Source organism: Coccinella septempunctata, chromosome 7, assembly GCF_907165205.1.
Source record: "Coccinella septempunctata chromosome 7, icCocSept1.1, whole genome shotgun sequence".
Classification (NCBI taxonomy): domain Eukaryota; kingdom Metazoa; phylum Arthropoda; class Insecta; order Coleoptera; family Coccinellidae; genus Coccinella; species Coccinella septempunctata.
The window spans coordinates 25080039-25103687 of NC_058195.1; the positions used below are offsets into that span (position 1 = coordinate 25080039).

General features: G+C 37.7%; 1 protein-coding gene across 1 annotated transcript in view; it reads right to left on the minus strand.

The window, feature by feature from the left end:
* The window catches only part of LOC123316425 (dynein axonemal heavy chain 3), a 2043583-nt gene extending 2030861 nt beyond the window's left edge, over positions 1 to 12722 (minus strand). Inside the window, exon 1 of the mRNA XM_044902499.1 lies at positions 12317 to 12722. Coding sequence (XP_044758434.1) covers positions 12317 to 12557 — 241 coding nt within the window. The 5' untranslated portion in view covers positions 12558 to 12722. The remainder of the gene's footprint in view (positions 1 to 12316) is intronic.
* Between the last annotated feature and the right edge of the window lie 10927 nt (positions 12723 to 23649).

A 23649-nucleotide genomic window follows, 5' to 3' on the forward strand; every position in this document is an offset into this window, starting at 1 on the left:
TGGACCAGAGGGGATCTACGCGGAAATGCTGAAAAATGGAACAAAAAAGCTTTTCGAGGGACTAACCTATGTCTTCAATCAATGCCTCAATGGGTGTCCTATACCAGAACAGTGGAAAATAGCCTTTATTTCATCCATCTTTAAAAAAGGAAATAAAAAAGACTGCAATAACTACCGTGGCATTTCCGTAACTAGTACAGTAAGTCGACTATACGGAAGAATCTTACGTGATTTGATTGAGAAGGATTTCGATGAGAGAGAAGAGGAAGAACAGAGCGGATTTCGAGCAGGAAGGTCATGCACCGATAATGTATTCTGCCTAAAACAGGTGATTGAGAAGAGGGCAGCTAGAAACATGGAAACTCATATAACGTTTGTCGACCTTCAAAAAGCTTATGATACGATTCCAATTTCGAAACTGTGGGAAGTGCTAGAACAGTCTAATATAACTCATACATATATAAGTGCATTAAAAGAACTCTATAAAGACTCAAAATCTAGAGTAAAATTGGGCAGGTATGTTACCAAGGCGTTTCAAGTAACAAAAGGCTTAAGACAGGGATGTTGCACTTCACCAACCCTCTTCAAAATATACATATCCAAAGCTTTGAATAGATGGAAAAGAAGAGTTCAAAAGATGGGCATAGAACTCAAGGATGGATATATTTACACGCTCCAATTTGCTGATGACCAGGTAGTTTTAGCCTTAGAATATAGAATAACAGGAACGAGCATATTGCTCATTTCAATTTGACCGGAATGGGGGAGAAATATGGCCGACATATATTTCCGTTTCAACAGTGACGTAGGACAATGAAGTTTCCAAAAAACTAACTTCAATAGTCAGTTGATTCTGATTAATCAAAAAAATTAGGAAAGCACTGACGTAAAGTCAGAAGCTTTTTCAAGCTAGTTCAAATTGATAATCAAAGCTGAAATTCACCCCGCCTAACACTGCTTGGCTATATATACTTAATGGTATTAAGGTCTATGACTTAACATCACCTACGCCCATGGAGTGTTATTGTCATGGGATAACCTTGTTATGTCATGAAATTCAGGAACTCATAATTAATACCTGATATTCAGCTTAAAAAATCACCTACCTATGAATTATCCACGCTAAAATATCCAAAATCCTTATTTCCAGCAAATTTCAAGAATCCAAATTACCAAAATTGAGTTAAAACATCACTTTGTTCATTTGGCCACAGATAACAGAATCATTTGACTTCCAAGTCTGCCACTTTTGAATTGAAACTTGGAAGACCAATATGGCCGTTTCCGTCGCACAATTCTCGTCACATTTATTCGAAAAAGCTCCTTTCTGATATTCTATGTTCTAAGGTTTCAGCAAATGATAGAGAAGATATGAGAGAAGTACATGATGCGGAAACTGGTGTAAGAATACAACAATTGGGGACTGACAGTCAACATCAATAAAACCCAATACCTCTGTGTTGGAGGCGAAGGTGCAAGCTTGGATCTTGAGGATGGACAGACGATATCCCAATGTCAGGAATATGTATATCTGGGTGTAACATTTGACGAGACCGGAACGGATACGAAAGAGATCGAAAAACGTATTGTTCAGGCAAAAAAGATCATTGGTTGTCTGAATGGGGTATTTTGGAGCAAGGAAATAGGGAAAAACCAGGAATTTAGAATATATGACACAATGGTGAAGAGTACCTTGCTATACGGAGCAGAAACATGGCGAATCACGAAAAGGTATAGGGAGAGAATAGAAGCGGTCGAAATGGATGCGGTGAGGAGATCTTTATGTATTTCAAGGAAAGATCATATAAGGAACGAGATTATAAAGCAGCAGATGGGTCTTGAGGGCAGCATAACAGATGAAATAGAATCAAAACAACTTATATGGTATGGACATATACAACGAATGCCTGAAACAAGATTGCCTAGACAAATTCTAGAATGGCAACCCGCTACAAGAAGGAAAAGGGGACGACCCAAACAAGAATGGCAGAAGACGGTGAATAAATCCATGAGTGAAAGACACTTGAACAACCAAGATTGTAGAGACAGAGAGAAGTGGCGATTAGGTGTCGGACAATGTCGGAGGACGTTCTAAACCGACTTATATATATATATATATATATATATACTAATCAAACGGTAGAATAATAAACTGTGACCGGTGTTATCTCTTCCACCTTACTTCCCCACACAAGATAAGTGCCGATTTTAAGTAAAAAGGAAAACGGTTTAGTTTAGACTATAACTCGCCCATAAGAGCTTATATATCAATGCAATATTCAGAGATAATTGATTTGGCGTTGTAAGAATTAGTAGGCTCTTGAGTATTAACCGGCTAATTCAATTAATAGCGGAAAATTCAAGGTTACAGCGTCGTGGAATAATTGGGAAATGATAAAAGGAACTAATAAAGGGAAGGAAGATAGTCAGTCGAAGAAAATAGACGAGATGTCGTCGGGAAGACGGAAGTAGAATCAGGGATTCGAAGAAGAAGTCGACGGGAGGTCGGGAGTAAAAAGTTGAAGTTAGACTCCGAGAGTAGATTCGGCGTTTCGAGAAATTAAGAATTTATTTTTTTGTTTAGTTAGGTCTCGAAAGAGGAGACAGGTATAAGCTATTCAGGGAATAGTGAAAGAGAATTCATATCGAAGAAAGTCAGTTTTGGACGGAATATTTTTTTTACTTGTGGTAAAGATCGGTTACTCGTTGACGACGGAAATGTGCGGGAGGTGCGGTTGAGTGAGAAGAATTCGTCGTTCTGTGCGCGTATAGTCTGGTGATCGAAAAAGTTCACCAGCAGCCCCATCAGGCGAACGACGGTCGCAGAAAAAGGTAGAAAGTTTCAATTTTGTTTGTCCAGAATCCTGAAAGCTCCTTTAAAATTCATTTGATTTTTGATTATATTTTCAAAGTTGCTGTGCGCTTGAGAAAATAGAATTTTAATCCAAGATTTTGTTGACGAAATATTAATGTTCATTGCTTTGCGCTCTTCGAATGTATTTTAAGGAATTGCAGATTTAAGTTGGTCTTATTTTTTTTTTAATATCAAATACGTAGAATTTAGAACGCAAAGTTGATTGATCGGTATTGTGGTATTGAAAATTTTTGCAATATTCATTTATTTATGGATCATACTATTGAACGCCGCTATTTTCTGAGAGTTTGAGTGTGTTAAATTCTTATGAATATAACATTCATATACTGATATCCGTATATGAAGGTTTATAAAAAATTCGGTGAGTATTGCTCAATATTGATTTTTCTAATTGTCAAATATAAAATATTATTTTTTTCATTTAATTCTATTTCCACCATGAATTGAATGCATGGATGTACTGAACTGATGAAATCCAAGAATTTATTCAACTGTCGATCAGTACCGACGAAATACGAAAATATCATCTACGTATCTATGCCATAAAAATATTCAAACAAAGAAAATTTATAAATTATTTTCTCAATATAATCCATGAAATTTTCTGCTAGTTATGGGCTCATATGGTTACCCATTCTTAATCCTTCATTTGACGAATGAAATTTATTATCAAATTGAAAATAATTTTCAGACTGACGTATTCTTGGAAGAATTATTTCATTGACGATAATTGGATTCATATTATGCTTGTAGATATGTTTTTCGAGACTTTTTTGGAAGAGACATTCCTTGAATATTATTAACTAGTTCCAGAGACAGGACAAGACAGTTCGTCTCTGCTAGTTCATACCCCATTTTGTAACCGAAAGTTACCAGAGCGGTTAGTACGGTTACTCTGGTGACAGATACTGCACCGAAGTGTCAGGAATTCGACATATACGGACGCCCACTTACTAACCAAAGATAGGAACATTACGAAATATTTTGACCAGATTGGTAAGGAGTACTTCACCTACCAGATGGAGAAACAGAAAAAGATCTACGCAGTCATAAGGCATCTGCCAATAGATGCTGACCTAGACATAATCAAAAATGATCTGAGAGTCCAAGGAATCCATGACGCCGAGGTGTCCAGAATGACATCCAATAAAACCAAAAAGTTTATACCTTTATACCTGGTCAAAACTCAGAGAAAGGAGATTTTCGAAATAAGACGCCTCTACAATCTCTGCATTGTAGTGGAATCAAAAAGAAGGGCAGAAAATTCAAGCCAATGCCTCAGATGTCAGAGGTACGGACATGCCCAAAACTCTCTTTCCCATACATACGGTTTAAATGTTTGGGTAATCAGTACACAAAAGATTGGGAACTTACCAGAAACGGTGAGGAGAGAAATGACACATGCGTTCTGTGCGGTGAAGAAGGCCAGCCAGCAAGCTACAAAGGATGTAGCGAATTCAAATTAGTGACAAGGAAGAGGAAAACAGGCCAGAAATCGGCTCAGCAGAGCACGATTCCTCAAAAAGTCCAAGAGATATAGAAGCCCACCCTCTCCAAAGTAGATGACAAGAAAAAAGAAGTACCTAAACCAGTACAGAAGAAGGAGCAACAGAAAATGCCCCAAGCAAAACCTACGATCAACAAAACAAAAGAAAACAGAAAAGTCTCTGAATCCGCCGACGATTAAGACACTTTTACTAAAAAAATTTTCAACGAAATCATGTTGAAAATTGAAAGAGAGAAGGAGAAAAAACTCCAAGGAATTTTCAGTAAACTGAAATAATGTAACAAACAACTAGGAAAAATTCCCTTAAAATAGTCTACTGGAACATAAACGGGGTCAGAACTCGAAAATCCGGGATAGAAGAAATAATATCAGAGAGAAAACCCAATATTATATCCTTACAAGAAACAAGAATACAACCAAATCCGCGATCATACGCAATTTCTTCTTGCACATTGTCGTGCTAGGGTTTTGTTCGTCCATTTCGAATATCTCTTCTGAGTATAGTTTTAATAAGTTTCCGTTCTCATTTTAATCTCTCCTCAATTGATCTCGCGGTCTCCTTTTGTATATTCTCATTCTTCCTCTGTCTTCCTCCGGATCGTAGTCCACTAGTCCCTGAGTTGTTCGTTTGGATGTTCCTTCGCTGTTTCGAATAAGTTTTCAGCTTTCCTCTTCATAAATTCGGTGATGGTTTCCCACTTCAAATCTCGATATATCTGTTTGTACCTGACAAACTAAGGCGCATCTATGGCACATCGTAGTAGCTTGTTTTCTGTTGCCAGAATTATTTGTCCATGGCTCTTTGCCGCGAATCCCCAAGCACTTGATCCATAAGTCAGTTGTGATCTAGCAACGGCTTTGATTATTATCAATTTTGTCTCATTTGACATATGGCTCTTTCTACCTATTAGCGGGTATAGCATATTCATCGCTGCCTTGGTTTTGTCAACGGCTTGTTTGATATGGCTTCTCCAAGTTAGACCTTTGTCTAGGGTGATACCTAAATATTTCGCTTCGTTTTTACACTCGATTTCTTCTCCATCTACCTCTAGATTTGTTGTAGTTCTCAGTTCCCTTTTCTGCAGAAATATCGGATGGCTTTTTTGTCCGTTGAGCTTTATTTTCCATTTAATACACCAGTTATTAATTTCATCTATAGCTTCTTGTAATTTTCCTTTTATGATCTCTGGCTTGCGATGTCGCATTGCGATTCCCGTGTGGTCGGCATATAGTGTCAGCATAGTCCTTGTAGATTTTGGTATATTGTGAATTTATATGTTATACAGTAACGGCCCGAGTACTGACCCTTGAGGCACCCCTGCTTCCATATATCTGGTTGTCGAGTTTCTCCTTCCACTTTCACGTAGAATCTTCTGTTCCTCAAATGATTCCTAATCAACTTGCACAGTTTGATTGAATATCCAGCATATCTTATTTTGTAAATCAATCCTTCATGCCATACTCTGTCGAATGCTCTGGCGACATCTAGTAGTACAAGACCAATTGCTTGTTTATTTTGGAATCCTTCTGTTATGTATTCTGTGAGTCTCAGTAATTGATGTTCTGTTGAGTGATCTCTTCTGAATCTGAATTGCTCTGCTGGAATGAGATTCAGATTTTCAGTTTCTTCTGTAAGCCTCCTAGTGATTACTCTTTCTACTAGAAATTAACCGATCAAGGAAAAATGGTTTATAGGCAAATGCCCGGAACCAATGAAAAGCAGGTAAGGTTTAGTAGGTCGCGAACTCAGGAGAGTGAGTAACCCCACAGTGTTCCCTAGAAATGGGTTCCTCTGGGCGAGAGATAGAGCCCCGTGTTTTCACGGTCGCAGATTCCCCCTGCTATAAAAAAAACTAACCAACTAACCAAAGAAAATTAGTATTAGCTATTTTAGTGAGCACCCACAACTGTCAAAATTTTAGGAAGATGTCGAATATCTCAGAATCTATGCTATATAGGACTTTGATTGTCATACCAAAGTTATTTTGAATTTTGACCGGAAATTCGAAAATGCAATAATATACAGGGTGTTACTTCAAAATACGAGAGTTGATACCAACAGGGAAAAAACGGAACACCCTGTATTAAGATGGGTTATAAAAAATTAAATCGATAACAGAAAAGTTTTATTTTCAACTTTTTCTTCTAGCTACTTAAGTTTCCACAATAAGGTATAGGGACACTTAAACTCGGACACCCTGTACTTTCCGTTTGGGGTCAAGTATATTTTCTACCGACTTCAAAGTATATTAATTTTGTATAGGTATAAATCGGGGATAAAAATCGTATAATCTGTTTCAAGTTCAATTATGGATTTTCATCAAGTAACCGCCGCATCAATCAAATATCTGATCGAAATTCCTCATGGAAATAACCAAAGATTATAGAGTAGAAAGATAGGAAACGCCCTCATATCGCTAGTACTAAAAACCGACTACATTTTGGCCAGTGAAAACACGCGTGACAATGAGATGGCGCTAAAAACGCACTGTCAATACAGGAAAACTTTTTGATAACAGTTTTCTGTTTTTTAATTGAGGGGCGCGGAATTCGAATTCTATTTCTCGTATTGGTTCCAATATTGACTTTGTTTCTATCAGAAAACAAACATTGTTTGGAATCAATTGATATCAACGAAAAACGTTGTTGGGTGTGCTATATGTTTATTTTCAATTCATAAAAAATTTACAAAAATTGAAATAGTGAGCAATAAATGAAGCTGTAACTAGGACACTAGAGTATATGGTGATCTGCTTTACGTCGAAGGTGTTGTTTCTGTACAAAAGGTTGTTCTGAATTAATGAACTTAGTTGAATTTGTAAAATATACATATATCAGAAAATAATATGAACCAATATTCAATATACCATCATAGCATACATATTCCAGTTACTTACATAGGTAGGTATTATTTAAAGAATTTTCAGAACCACACTAAAAAAAAACCTTACACACATATGCAAGACCTGTATGTCAGTATAGTTTCTTGGTGCTTTTTTTATGATTTCCTTATGATATGGTCTCTTCATGACACAATATACAAATTCAATAATGAATGAACGAAACACTCATATCAGGTTTCATAAAACTTTGACTTTCTAAACAACAATTTGACAGTCACTCGGTTCCCAAATGGAAATCAATAAAACCTCTGCATTTCTGAATATATTGAAAGAGTAAAGAGTAGCAATTGAGAATCATTGAATGGACCTATAAAGATCATAATTTTCCCTTAATAGGCCGTTCATGCAAGGTATGTTTTCTGCATACAACAATTTACGTCGATGAACAGTTCTCAATTGACCTGCAGTAAAATATTCATTGCACATGGTGTAGTTAGTAGTGTTTGCTGAAGTAATTGTCTTCAAGCCCTGAGAATTTTATCCACTTCGGAGTACTGAAAATTAGAATCAATGAATGACCGATTCACATGTTACGACTTTTAATACTCACGCTTCCATTTTTCTTAGTTGAGTGAAAAACTTAATCACGTAAAATACAATTTATTATTTGATCCACCGTTCTTCACCATTCAATAATTTTCCAACAATATTTTGATGTTTTCACCAAGAAATAAGACAAAAAAATTCAAAAATCAGCAACTAGAACGAGCCAGATAAACAAAAAGCGGAATGAGAATCAATACATTCAAAACCTCTTCGATCAAAATTGACGTCTGAAATCTTAAAAAATTTCATATATTTCTCCAAATGGCACTCAAATTAATATTTTAACCAGTCCTAGCGTCTTGAAAATACGCGTGACACACAGATGGCGCTCAAATCGCTTTAGTCGCCTCATTTCCCATCTTTCTACTCTATAATCTTTGGGAAATAACCCTCCATTTTTAACCCCAGATCCCCTACAGCACTATCCGTTGTATTAATGGATAATGTCAATATTTTAGGATAAAGACGAATATCTCAGATTCAGTGCTATATAGGACCATGGTTGTGATACCAACGTTATCTTAAAATTTGACAAGAAATTCAAAATTGGAATAATATACAGGGTTTTCTATTCAAAATAGGAAAGTTGATACCAACAGGGAAAAAACGGAACACCCTGTTCCGGGTTATAAATTCATAAATTTAAAATTAACTTTGAATGTCGTATTCTTTTCCTATCATGAATGTAATAATGGTGTGCTCGTAGGTCGTAGAGTGCAATTAATAGTACGAAATGAGTTGAAAAGGCACATGAAGTGAAATTTAACAGGTAAAGTACCTTCGAATGTATTAATCGATTTATTATATCATAGTTGAATTATTCATTTCAAATCAATAAATGTTTGTCAATTCTTTTCTCATCTAGATTTCCGAAAACGAAGGTCATGAGGAAAATACTGGATTATGGCTATTAAATAAGGGACTTAAATCTGAATGAAAAGGCATTAAAGGCAGTAATATTTGATCATCATTCTCCAGAAACAGATTGAAAAACCCATTTTCACGGATAGTTGATGTTGAAAAAGAAAATGTCGCATTATTTTTCAATTTCATGGTGCATTTGATTGTGAAAAAATCATTTTAACAATATTGCAGTGAACAAAACCAACATCTGATGCCTAAATAGATATCAAATCTAAGTTTATTCCTTTACTGATTACAGATATAACACAGGTATCCTGCAAGTTTCAAAAGATCTCATATACTTATAAATAGCATATTCACATTAAATACAGAAATCTGAAGAAGAAGGTTGAAATGCTGAAAACTTTTTCTGAATTCATTGAGAGAGGCTGATACATGTAACTTAGGGTACGTTCATACCGAAGATGCATGGATGAGCGCGGTGGAGGTCACGGTCGCGGTCGAGGTTTACATCGATGCCTGGCAGTACATGTCGAAGATGCTTTCCTTTCAGTCAAAGCTCATAAACGAACTGAAAAATAAATACGTTACCCTGGTGAATGTCACGTGATTTGAAGAGCGCCAATAAGCGTGCAAGGTACCTCGCGGCAACAGCCCGATCGCCATATAAAATCAAACTATTTTGTTCTGCTATATCGACATCGCTGAAAACCGCGATGATAAGCGGCGAGGGTGAACGAGTGAAACATCCTTGGTATGTACGGTCTCATTAGAATACGAAGATTTGTTTTGACATCGATGTAAAGATCGCGACCGCGACCTCCACCGCGCTCATCCTGGCATCTTCGGTATGTACGTACCCTTACTCAACCCTTAATACTACAATGATGTTTGTAGAAATACTTAATGGCATTCATTTCCAAGCTCCCATTATCCATAGTTGATTGATCGTTCCATACCTTTTTGATAATCAGTTGATCAATCTTCATTTGCTATCAGCGATTGTCTCCTAATCATATTCACATATTTATTCAAATTCCAATTAACTCGCCAAGAAGCACTTGAGTTTAGAAGAAGAAATTAATGCCCAAAATGCGAGCTTCTCCATTAGGACAAAATATATATATGCTTTCTGAAAATTATCCGTAGTTGAAGAATTACATAGTTTGCCGATTGTAATGTCTATTTTCAACCTTTTGATCAATATTGATGAATAAGAAGAATAAATTAAGTTGCTAATAATTTTATGATTGTTTTATTATTTTCATCCCATCTTAAAATATGAAGCGATGTAAAAGAACTATCATCAGGGGGAACTTATTTTTAGTCAAAAGAGATATTACACACGTAAAATATTTTTTCAGATATTGAACCAACGAGAAATCAGAATATTATGTTGGCTAAAGAAGTGCTCAATTGTTTTTATTCAAATCAATTTATTAACAAATTTTTTATGAACTTATCTGTTGTATTTTCTGAGGAATAGTTGCCGAAAGCAAAAATTGTGCTCTTTAGTTTTAATTGGATTATAAAACGCAATCTGAATGATACTCATATTAAATTTTTTTTCAATTCAATTATAGGTATTATAGGTTTTCATCTCCAACGCGAGCCAATATTGGTATAAAGCTCGGAAATTAATACCTAAATTAAAAGAATCATCTTCATAGTCAATTATCGAAATATTTCCAAGCAAATTTTATTTTTAATTTTACCTAAATATAAAAAAAATTTAAATAAATTGTATGCGCTTAGCGCTAAGGCGTTCTAAGGAACGTTTTCTTGCCCATACTAGCTCCATCTCTCGCTTCGCTTATGTTGGCCGCACTCGTGGCTATTGAAACTCATTGGAAGAGCGCGTCCATGTGTTTAGTAGGACTATGGTATCTAGGATATAGACGACATCAACAAAATATCAGATATCCTCATGATGCACTTCTTTATACAACAATAGATGCTGCAAATCTATCGAAATAGAGATGTGGATTTTTTTGCAGTGAAAGGAAACGCTTTAAAGACGAATTGAAATTGTTAAGCATTAAAACACCGGAAATTGTAATTTGGGGGGCTGTAAAAAAATAAAGGGTTGAGCCCATTAAGGCCCAGTTTCACAATCGGCGGTAACCAGTGGTGGTTTATTAACCACAACCTATGAGTTGACCAAAGGTTTAAAAAGCTGCTCGTTTCACAACAAAAAAATGAGTGATGGTTATTTGACCATCGAATGAAATTTTTTTCTGAGGGTTGGTAATGTTTTTCGTGTGCGATAGATCTACTTTTGGGTTATTTATTGCTTACGTTTCGTTTTTCTGTGCAACAAGAACTTTAGAATATAGAATGCTGAGAACTCTTTGTTATGAGTATCACAGAACACGAATAAAACGTATTATTATCATTTTCATACTGATGTTCTGTGCCGATTTAAGTAATATTATTTGACGTTGGGATTTAAGTGAAGCTGAAGCGATTAATAAAATCTTCGTTTTTCATTGTGTGATTTGACATTATGACCAAAACAAAGAAGAGATCAAATAACTTTTCTAAAGATGAGGAATATTTGTGCATATCATTAATTGAAAAATACAAGGGCATTATGGAATGCAAAAAAAATGCCTAATTAAGTCATCAATCTGGTATAAAATATTTTCTACGGTCCTTTTCCTCAGTCTGAATCTACAGAAGAAATCCAGGTCGTCATATTCTTCAAAATAATTCCTTCTAGCTCTTAATATTCTAGGTCTCGCTGTTTCCTATCACTACTATAAGCATTCACATAATAATCGTCCATGATGCTCGTAAATAATAACTTATGAACACCTAATACATAATAATATACAAGGCTTCCCAACTATCTCGAAGAGATTCTGAACTGTCTCTGACAGAACTGAAAATATGTTGTCTATTGAAATTCATCGTCACGAAATTTCTATGTCCAAGAAACTCTGAGTTAACTCATGAAATTTTCAGGGTTAACTCAACCACAAGTTAACTTTAGGTCAAACGATAAACCACACTTTGTGAAACCGAATTTTTGATTTAACCACTGGTCACTATATAACTTTGCGTTAACCATATATTGTGAAACTGGGCCTAAGACGTCTAATCAGCTTACTGAATTTTCTCAGAGTTTCAGCGAATTTAGCCGAGAGCCATTTTCTATGCTCATTTTGCGGAATCCCCTATATTCCTTATTGAAATAATCTACTTGACCTTGCAATCACATTGAAGTCTAACTCCAGGGTCAGATTATGTCTGCATGCGATGTTCGCTTTAATACTGAATGTTTCATTAGAAACATTTTTAATCCAGGCTCTTCCCGAGGAATGGGTCACCCGTATATCAACTATTGTGGCTTATTATAAAGCTTGTTGTACATAAGATGGTACATTGATGAATATATTATAATTAATTATACGAGCTGTGAATTTGTTTCATGTTTCATGTCGTACTAAATTTACTAAAATTCAGTATTATTCCAATCCCCCGAAAAAAAAACATCAAAGACCCCCAAACTTTGTTTTGTCTTGGGAATTTAATATTTCATAATAAGAAATATCAAGGTCGGTTTTACAGAATTCCGCGCATTTCTTCATTTTAAATGATATTTGAAAGAGTACTTACCGATGGTTTCTGATGGTTTGTAATACTGCTGTGTATCTTTTTGGGGAACGCTTCTAGTCCAAGACTTATTCGCAAACAAGGGCGGATATTTCAGCCCCTCTCGAACCCTTCTTACGAACTTCGAATTGTCAGTTTCCAGTTCCGGACCTGCTTGCGGCATCCAAGGCATCCGAGGGATAGCTTTCGGTCCATACTTTTTCGGTGCTTCGTTTGACGTACAAGTTTTATCTTCAGAATACATGTTGAAGAATCAAAACATTCATCGAGAAATAATTCAATACAGTGACATTCACAGTACCTAATACTTGTTGTTTTTGCCGTAGCTAAGCACGTATCTAAGGTTTCCGATTGAACATTTCAAATAGCAACCAAATTATGAATTCATTGCGAAGGGTGTCTCTAAAAAATAAAGGAAATAATCGATAAGCGAAATCCTAACGGTCATTATTTTCTCGAATCTGTAATAAATAGGAATATTGACGAGATATATATGCTTATAGAATATTGGGCTAGGAAATTCATTCTCGGGCTCTCAACGTGTCCAAGATAATTGAAAATAAAGGTTTTGATGACAAGCGTACGAATGATAATTTTCCACTCGGAAGATAAGTGTCGAAGAAGTAGAGTTTCATGTCGGACATGAGGCCAATTTCAAGTTAAAAGGAAAACGGTTTAGTTTAGATAATAACTCGCCCATAAGAGCTTATATATCAATTCAATATTCGAAGATAATTGATTCGGCGTTGTAAGAATTAGCAGGCTCTTGAGTTTTAACCGGCTAATTCAATTAGTTCAGAAAAATGCAAGGTTAGCGCGTCGTGGAATAATCGGGGAAACACCCACGAGAGGTGTAGAGGAAATTTGGGTTTTTGGTCTAAGAAGGGAAATGATAAAAAGGAACCAAAAAAAGGAAGGGAGTGAGTGGGAAGTTGGTCGAAGAAAATATACATCGGGAGGACGGGAAGTAGAATCCGGGATTCGGAGAGAGTTAATCGTTGACGACGGAAAAGTGCGGGAAGTGCGGTAGAGTGTAAAGAATTCGCCGTTCTGTGCGAGGAAAGTCTGGTGATCGAAAAAGTTCACCAGCAGCCCCATCAGGCGAACGACAGTCGCTGGTCGCAGAAAAAGGTAGAAAGTTCCAATTTTTGTTTGTCCAGAGTCCTGAAAGCTCCTCTAAAGTTCATTTGATTTCTGATCAAACCTATTTTTATTGTTGTTGTGCAATTGAGAAAAGAAAATTTTAACCCAAGATTCTGTTGACGAAATTTTAATGATTATTGCTTTGCGCACTTTGCATGTGTGAAAGAAATTGAGATTTTATTTTGGTCGTTATCGACCAAACACGTGCTTGTATTCAAATTTCTGCAATAGAATTATTCGATAAATTTTAACAGAGTTTCATTTGAATTTTCTCCCAGAAAATATATAAAAACATCAAAGACCTGTCCTTCGCGCGACGGGCCGAATCCACCATTCTTGCCTTTAAAGGGGCCTCCAATTTTGTGTAGTTAACATCTTAAAAATAATCACCCCTGTTCAGTGGAAAGCCGCTCTTCCATTGATTCTAGATAAGGGGTGTTTTATTTCAAATCCATTAAACTGAAGAACAGAATGGGTGTCGGGAAAGAAGATTATCTCGATTTATTTAACCAGAATAAGACTTGTTTTTGTTTACGGATTCACCTTTTGTTCCTGAGGATTCTTTCTTCAACTCCAGCATTAAGTATCATCGTAAAAAAGAAACATCCCAAGTAATCCAACATGAATTCCGCAACAGAATCGAGCGGTGTCGACGAGGGCGTCGAAGAGTTTTCACGTCATCCGCTTCTGGATTTCGAAGTTATTCTGTATCAGATAGTGTACGAAATGTTTTCTTTGTGAATTAGGTGAATTGCTTAGGGTGATAATCCCTGTTCTCGTCCACCTTAGTGGTTTTAAGGGTATTATTGAGAATATTCCATCTATCAGGAAAAGGGTGACCGGCCACCGAATGCGAAGTTGTGCGAAGCTGAGCGTATTCAATGCTAATATAATTGACAAGCTACGAATCGAGTGACGCAGCTCCTCATTTAGCATTGAAAACACTCAGCTTAGCACAACTTCGCATTCGATGGCCGGTCACCCTAATGGTTGTGATATAAATATATGATAGTGATATGATAGTATCATGGGATGTACTTGTAGATGAATAAAGACAGTTCAGATCCAGACATCATCGAGTTTATAAATTGTGTACGAAACGTACAATAAATATCCAAAATTAGATATATCAAAAATTCATAAATTCAATTCAACCAAATATTTTCATTCGAAATTATTCAGATCATTCTCTCTTTATTATTTCCTGTGTAAGTAGGCCAGGTGAGACGAAGGATTGCAATAGTTTGTTTTAATATCTAACATTCCTTAATCAAACTGCAGCAATTTTGCAAGAAAAGAAAATGTACTGAATACGCAAAATGTAAGTCGATTTCGATTATGTGGTCTTGACGTCCTTGTACAATTTTACTATATATAGTTTGTTAGATTAGGAAATAAACGTTCATTAACAAGTGATCCGCATTATCAATCTCAATCCTCGAGTTCCTAAGTTTTCACAACCCAGAACTCTTAGAACTTGAGGTGCAATTGAGATACCACCCCAACAAATTGATTCTTATGTATAAGATTAGAACATGGCGGAGTCGTTTTAACGAACCATATATCGTTACAGTATAATTCAAAATTAGAATAAGTGAAAATCATATCAATACACACAACATCCAACATGAACAAAGTAATCGCACCTGGTGAAATGGAAGCCGACAAGGACCCAGCTGAAGCATGGCGTTTCTTCAAGCAAAAATTCCTGATGTTCCTGAAAGCATCAAAACTGGAAGGAGAAGAGGAGGAAGTTAAGTGTGCTTTTACTCAACCACATAGGAAACAAAGGGTTGAAAATATTTAATACATTCCATTTTGATAAATCTTCGGACTCCAACAAATATCAATTAAAATAGAAACAAGTAACAAGGGTCTCAATCTCACAGATTTATTGCTCGAAATCACGACCGGTTTCGGGATGTCTAAACGCATCCCATCTTCAGGTTCCTACAAAAGATTTTTCTGAGTTGTTACCTAGGTAAGAAAAAGACAATAAAAATACCAACCTGTGATGGACTACAGTTAGAAACTAGGAATTCGGCTATAAAACTTAAAAAATTCAAAAACACAAATAAAGCAAGCAAACATAAGAAATGTGATTACAAAATGGTGGTTTACAGCGCCATCTAAGTTTTCATACTGTAAAGGATGGCAATACATAAAAGATTACTACGTACTAAGAGTAGGAAAGAAGATTGAAAAAAGGGAACTGCTTTCATATTCTGTTTGGACGTTCAATGATGTCCGGGAGTTAATTTTATATCTCATAATTTCCAAATTTTCCAAACAATTCAGTTTACTACCCTTTTCTACAAAATGGACGACTTCGAAAACGGTTTCGGTATAAAAATTGTGGTTGGTCTCAAGAATATGTTTGGCAAATAAGGACTCATATGAATTATTTCTGATACATCTTAGGTGTTCCTATTTTCTAACTTTAAAATTTCTAAAGGTACGACCAATATATACGGCACCACACTGACACGATAGTTTATACACCCCCGACCTATTTAAAATCGGGACTTTGTCCTTATTATTAATGATTACATCTCCAATTGTTTTATCAACTCTAAATGAAACAACACAATTACCATCCTTCGACAATGCATTCTTAATTCGGTAGGCTGTTGGATCTATACGAGTAAGAGAAAAGAATCTTTTGTTCCATTTTTGCTCTGTATCATAGTTTGTTAGTAGAAATATCTCGTGTAAATGGTTACGGTTTCTGCACTTTTGAACAAGTTTGTCAACTAAATTTAAGTGATATCCATAATTGAAGGCGATTCGTTTCATAATTTTAATTTCATTATTGAAATAATCATTGTCCAATAGTTAGCTGCAGGCTCTATTAACGTAGCTGTGTGACGCGGCTATTTCATGTGAAAAAAAGGGGTTAGAATTGTTGTCACTGATAACTCCTGTGTGGGTACGTTTTCTATATACTTCGAATTTATGTTTACCTTCTACGTTAGTGATTGTGAGGTCTAGGAAGTTTTTTCTCTTATTTTCTTTTATTCCCATGGTAAATTTGAAGTTATTGTTCAAAAGTGCAGAAGCCGTAACTTTTTACACGATATATTTCTACTAACAAACTAAATATGATACAGAGCAAAAAGGGGACAAAGGATGCTTTTCTCTTACTTTTATAGATCCAACAGCCTACCGAATTAAGGATGTATTGTCGAAGGATGGTAATTGTGTTGTTTGTGATGAGAGGATGGTTTTTCAAACCTACCCCCTCATTTTAGAATAATTATTATTTTAGTTTTCATTATTAAGTAATTTTGTTTTTGAATCAATTTTCCGAGAAATCTTTTCAAATATCCAATTCAGGATTCCAACATCGTTCGGAATTGTAAACATTCCGCACCGTTTTTATTCCGTTTTCATTTCCTAAAAACGATGTCGCACCGTATAAAACATCCTGAATTGGAAGATAACCGAGTTTTTTTGTTCGCTAGCACAGATAAGTCGAAATTAAGACGTCTTCATCGACGCATATTTTACCGAATTTCTACCGTCAGGGTACATCTGATTTCCGAACCCCCCCCTGTGGGTATAAAATCAGATGTTCCCTCGCAGGTCATTTCACTTACGATTAACTTGATGTCGACTTACTACTCACGATTGATTTGCGATTAATTAGTGCCGTCCGCCGTAAAAGCTTGTCTTGCTGCCGTGTTGGAAGATTTCTTTAGAGTTTCTTTTCTTTTTGCTACGATTCAGAAAATCATTTTTTTTCTTCTTCGTTACTTTTATTCGGTGTTTCGGAAACTTTTGCGAGTGCAAGTGGCCAAACCGATAGGTAAGACGACACTCCGTTTTTTTAGATATATCATTGGAACTTCAGTCTCCGTCTACATCCCTTCTATACCCTAGTCTGAGTTCCACCCCTACTGTCATTAACGTATCCTGCTGATGTGGATACCCGGGGGGTACCGAAGGCACTTTGGGGTGGCGCACCCTTTCCTCATTTTTCCGTCTTTTACCTCGTTCCTGTGCTCACCCCTACGGTTAGGGAGGCATTCTGATGGTGTGGATACCCGGGGAGTGCCGAACGCGCCTAACTGCCAATTCACAATGATGTTAATGGTTATGGTAATGTTAACGGTGAGCTACAATGTAAACGTTTAAATAATATTAAATGATAGAGCTACTACGATACTGTTCACATCAATGTTAATGTCAAGCGTAATGTTAATGATAATGATAGATATTTCTTGAATTTATTATTATTTAAGCGTTAACATCGTAGCTCACTTTCAACATTACCATTACCATTAACATCATTGTGAAATGGCAGTAAGGGTGAGCCGTCGTAACTCTGTGTTGTCATTTTTCATTCCCTAACCTGGCTGAAGTCCGATATCTGTCCGTTAAGTGTGCGTCTTAGGTTCTGGCTGGTGAACAAGTCCGTAAACCCCCGTATAACTTTTGAGATCGGATCCCGTTTCATTCCGTCCGTTTTGCCCTGTAAATTCACTGATTTCGAGTCTTTCACTGTACGAGTTTTGTAATAGTGCCATTTGTGTTTCCTTGTAAGAGTCGACAAATATAATTTGTGTGCGTTGATTTTGAATTTCACTGGTTGTCGCTAACGCCCCAGACACCAAGGAACCTTGTCTTCGGCTAGTAGCTACCAGGGTAGGTTTGCTATTCTCCCTTAAAGAATAGCTGGCGCTCGAGTACACCTAGGAAAACCCGTTACAAAAATGGCGCAACGAGCAGGGACCGTTCAGAATTTGTTAGGAAACAACTGAGGTGAGAGACATTAACCGGACAGTGAGTGAATTCCCGAAACAGTGAGTAAAACCTCAGAACAGTGAGTAACTATTTCTTGAACGGAAAACTGTGAAAAATAAACTTGATCTGTGTTTTATTCCCTGCCACTATGTATTGAACTGTTATACTGTGAATTGAATTGGACTATATTTTGGAAATTTTCCTACTGTTGAACCCCATTGAAAATAATTTGTGATTATTGCATTGAGTTGTTGAAAACTGAACTGTTATTACGCCGTTATATCAGTCAAAATAATTCCGATTTCTAATTATTTCTGATTTATTGAATTGAACTGTTTTAATTTCACATTGGGGGTGAGTGAATTTTCGGACTTTGAAAATTTATTGTCGCAATTGGTAAAATCCAATAGGTGTGATTTACCTATCGGTTCAATAGTGAATCACCTATTACCCTGTTGATAACTTATCTACCTGTTTTCTATTTTCTTTTGACCTGTACTGTTGAAATTTACTGATTATTTCTGAAAACTGAAAGCCGATTATTGTGATTTATTTTCTGGCTATTGAACTTTGAAAACTTTTTGGAATATAAACTGTGCGTTTTGGTGCTATTCGAATTTCAGGAAATTTTCCGGACTATACGAAGTGACTTGCGATTGTGTGCGGCATTTCTCGAATATTTTCGGACTTTAGTGGGACTGATTGAAATTTTTTTTCGAGTAACGTTGGACTTTAATAATTTTTAAATTTTTTTTTGTGATACATCGGGACTAAGATTGATTTTGGTGCGCCGGGACTTAGACTTTTTTCTGAAACACCGGGACTTACACTTTATTTTTTTTTGGGTACACCGATACCCACTTCGAACTTAAGTGAATAGGTTGGCTAACGATTAACTTACCGGGTTGGACTTGGAACTTAACGGATTGTGAAAGACATACCGAGTGTAAAATATTGATGCGTTCTGAATCGGACTTAGTTGAATATAATATGTCGAACATGGATGTGAACCGGTTACTCAATGATGAACTTACATACGAATTACAACTGAGGGGACAATCGATACCGGGTACTGTGATGACTAAACGGAGTCTGCTACGACAAGTGCTTCAGTCTAATGAACCTCTACTACCCCCAACATCATCGAATCCCGCCTCCGAGATTGAGATCTGTCAAAATAAACTAACCGATTTGGTGGAATCCCTTCAGAACTTCAATCATAATAATGCGGCTAACGAATTTTCGCGAATTTACACCAGATTAATTCACAGCTGAACTTTATTGTCACTGCAGACACAACACAGTTACAATTGATTGAACAAATGAAGGCCACTACAGATAAGGCGTTGGAGACACTGGAGGACTGCGTAAGAGGAGTGATCGTGAACAGCCGCAGACATCCAACCGAGATCAGAGGTCACTTTTGGATGTGGAGTTTTTGAATCAGTGTATGAATTACTACGAAAGGATGCGAGGGATTGGTTCATTCCCAGGAGAGGTACTTTTGAGGACTGGTAGGATTTTAGCAACCAACTGAAAGAAGCATTTCTGCCAGTTAACTACGAGGAGAATCTGTTGGAGGAAATAAAAAGGCGAACTCAGGGCCCTGAAGAAAAGTTGCTTCTATATGTTACCCGGATGCAGAATTTATTCCAGAAACTCACCTATGCAAAACCATCCGAGGTGGAGCAGATCCGGCTTATCCGACAGAGGTTGATCCCGCCCTTACAGCAAGCCTTGGCCTTCCAGGAGACCAATACTTATGATGAACTTCTCCGTAAGGGAAAAGTTTTTGAACTGGTTCAGTGGCTGATGAGCCAGTACACCCGGCCACCCTCCAAACCAGGTATTGTGGAAGAACCTCACCTGACGTACAGTCCCCGTCAACTGAACCGATATCAGGCAAGTTTTTCTATGGATACCGGAGAACAGGTTCGCCAAACAACTGATCACAGGGAATCAGTCCCGCCGACACAAGCCAACCAGACACGACTTTCTTCGCCGAGGGAAAGCCGTCCAAAGCCACCCAGATCCAGAGAGTCAATAGTCCAGCAACAGGAATCACACCGTCCGACCTCTGGAGACGGGTCCGAAGGTCGATCCAGACCTTCGACACCTCCACCCCGCCGTCCAGCCGAGGATAGCCGCGCTGACCGGACCGCCATCATCAGGGAGGAGAGTGTCCTTATAGACACAGTGTTTCCGATGTGGTGGATATGGCCACATGCGTCGAGAATGTCGCAGGCCTCCGAAAATCTTCTGTTCTCGATGCCAGAGGGAAAATATTCTCTCACGAGACTGTACGTGTTCGGGAAACTGAAAGGGAGATTGGAGGCGGAGTCGACCACATCTCCCGGAATCTCGACTCCACTGGCACCGGCTACCTGTAATGATAACCGTCCGTTAGTAGAGGTCAGAATAGCCGGCAAACACTTCCGAGCACTGATAGATACCGAAGCGAGCAGGAGTTTCTGCAGTCAGGCCGTATCCGATCAGTGTGAAAGTAAAGGAATCACAGGACAAACAATGCACAACTTACCGGTTGACATTATTCTGGAGATGAATGTTCCGTAAATCTCAGTACCGCCGAGTGTTTTCTGGAAGGCCGACTTATCTCGAAGCCGATGACTTTCGTCGAAACCACCGCAGAAGTTCACACCGCCGAAGAACACCTGTTGGAGTTGACGGAGTCTCAGAAACAGGAGCTGGAGGCATTTCTGAAAGAAGAATTAAAGAAGTTTGAAGACCTATATGGTACAACCGACCTGAAGATCGAACGGAAACCGGGCACCGAACCGATCAAACAACGATACCGACCCCTAAACCCGAAAATGCAGGAGATCTTCAATCAGGAAGTAGACCGTATGCTGTCTGAGGGAGTGATTGAACCCTCCAAGTCACCGTGGAGTTCACCGGTGGTATAGGTCAGAAAGAAAGACGGAAAATACCGTTTTTGCATCGACTTCCGTGCCGTCAACCAAGTGTCTGTAAAAGATGCATACCAATTGCCGTACATTTCTGGGATTCTGGATAAACTGCGTAAGGCCAAGTACATCTTTACACTGGATGTGAAACGAGGATACTGGCAGATACCGTTAGCAAAGGAGAGCCGTCCGATTACTGCCTTCACAGTTCCAGGAAGAGGATTGTTCCAGTACACCGTCATGCCGTTTGGTCTTCACGCTAGTCCAGCCACATTCCACAGATTCTTAGACACCGTTATTGGCCCAGAAATGGAACCGGTGGCTTTCGCTTACCTGGACGATATAGTTGTTCTGGGTGAAACTTTCGAGGAGCACCTGGAGAACTTAAGAGAAGTATTCCAGCGGTTGGGAGAAGCCAATCTTCGTCTCAACCCCGAAAAGTGTGACTTTGTGCGAAAATCTCTGAAATACCTAGGACATGTCGTCACTTCCGAAGGAATCCGTACCGACCCGGATAAAATTTCCTCTATCGTAGCATTCCCAGCACCGAAAACCATCCGTGAATTGCGCCGTTTTCTGGGAGTTGCTAGCTGGTACCGCCGTTTTATAGAGAACTTTTCCGACGTCGTTTCACCGTTAACTCACCTGTTAAAGAAGAAACCACGTTGGAAGTGGGGTGAGGAATAACAAAAAGCGTTCGACCTCCTGAAACAAAAATTGACCGAACCACCGATACTTGCCTATCCGGATTTCAATCAACCGTTCGTCCTGCAAACAGGCGCCAGTGACGTAGGCCTTGGAGGAGCCCTGACCCAAGTTCTGGATGGGGAGGAAAGGGTGATCGCCTATGTCAGCCGTACCTTGATTACCGCCGAAAGAAATTACTCCGTGTCCGAAAAGGAATGTCTCGCCATCTTTTTCTCGATAGAGAAACTGCGACCATACCTGGAAGGATTTCATTTTACCGTAATGGTGTAGGGGTGTTTTATTTCAAATCCATTGAACTGAAGAACAGAATGGGTGTCGGGAAAGAAGATTATCTCGATTTATTTAACCAGAATAAGACTTGTTTTTGTTTACGGATTCACCTTTTGTTCCTGAGGATTCTTTATTCAACTCCAGCATTAAGTATCATCGTAAAAAAGAAACATCCCAAGTAATCCAACCATAATTCCGCAACAGAATCGAGGGGTGTCGACGAGGGCGTCGAAGAGTTTTCACGTCATCCGCTTCTGGATTTCGAAGTTATTCTGTATCAGATAGTGTACGAAATGTTTTCTTTGTGAATTAGGTGAATTGCTTAGGGTGATAATCCCTGTTCTCGTCCACCTTAGTGGTTTTAAGGGTATTATTGAGAATATTCCATCTATCAGGAAAAGGGTGACCGGCCACCGAATGCGAAGTTGTGCGAAGCTGAGCGTTTTCAATGCTAATATAATTGACAAGCTACGAATCGAGTGACGCAGCTCCTTCCTCATTTAGCATTGAAAACACTCAGCTTCGCACAACTTCGCATTCGATGGCCGGTCACCCTAATGGTTGTGATATAAATATATGATAGTGATATGATAGTATCATGGGATGTACTTGTAGATGAATAAAGACAGTTCAGATCCAGACATCATCGAGTTTATAAATTGTGTACGAAACGTACAATAAATATCCAAAATTAGATATATCAAAAATTCATAAATTCAATTCATCCAAATATTTCCATTCGAAATTATTTAGATCATTCTCTCTTTCATAATTGTTATTTCCTGTGTAAGTAGGCCAGGTGAGACAAAGGATTGCAATAGTTTGTTTTAATATCTAACATTCCTTAATCAAACTGCAGCAATTTTGCAAGAAAAGAAAATGTACTGAATACGCAAAATGTAAGTCGATTTCGATTATGTGGTCTTGACGTCATTGTACAATTTTACTATATATAGTTTGTTAGATTAGGAAATAAACGTTCATTAAAAAGTGATCCGCATTATCAATCTCAATCCTCGAGTTCCTGAGTTTTCACAACCCAGAACTCTTAGAACTTGAGGTACAATTGAGATACCACCCCAACAAATTGATTCTTATGTATAAGATTAGAACATGGCGGAGTCGTTTTAACGAACCATATATCGTTACAGTATAATTCAAAATTAGAATAATTGAAAATCATATTAATACACAAAACATCCAACATGAACAAAGTAATCGCACCTGGTGAAATGGAAGCCGACAAGGACCCAGCTGAAGCATGGCGTTTCTTCAAGCAAAAATTCCTAATGTTCCTGAAAGCATCAAAACTGGAAGGAGAAGAGGAGGAAGTTAAGTGTGCTTTTACTCAACCACATAGGAAACAAAGGGTTGAAAATATTTAATACATTCCATAATCTTCGGACTCCAACAAATATCAATTAAAATAGAAACAAGTAACAAGGGTCTCAATCTCACAGATTTATTGCTCGAAATCACGACCGGTTTCGGGATGTCTAAACGCATCCCATCTTCAGGTTCCTACAAAAGATTTTTCTGAGTTGT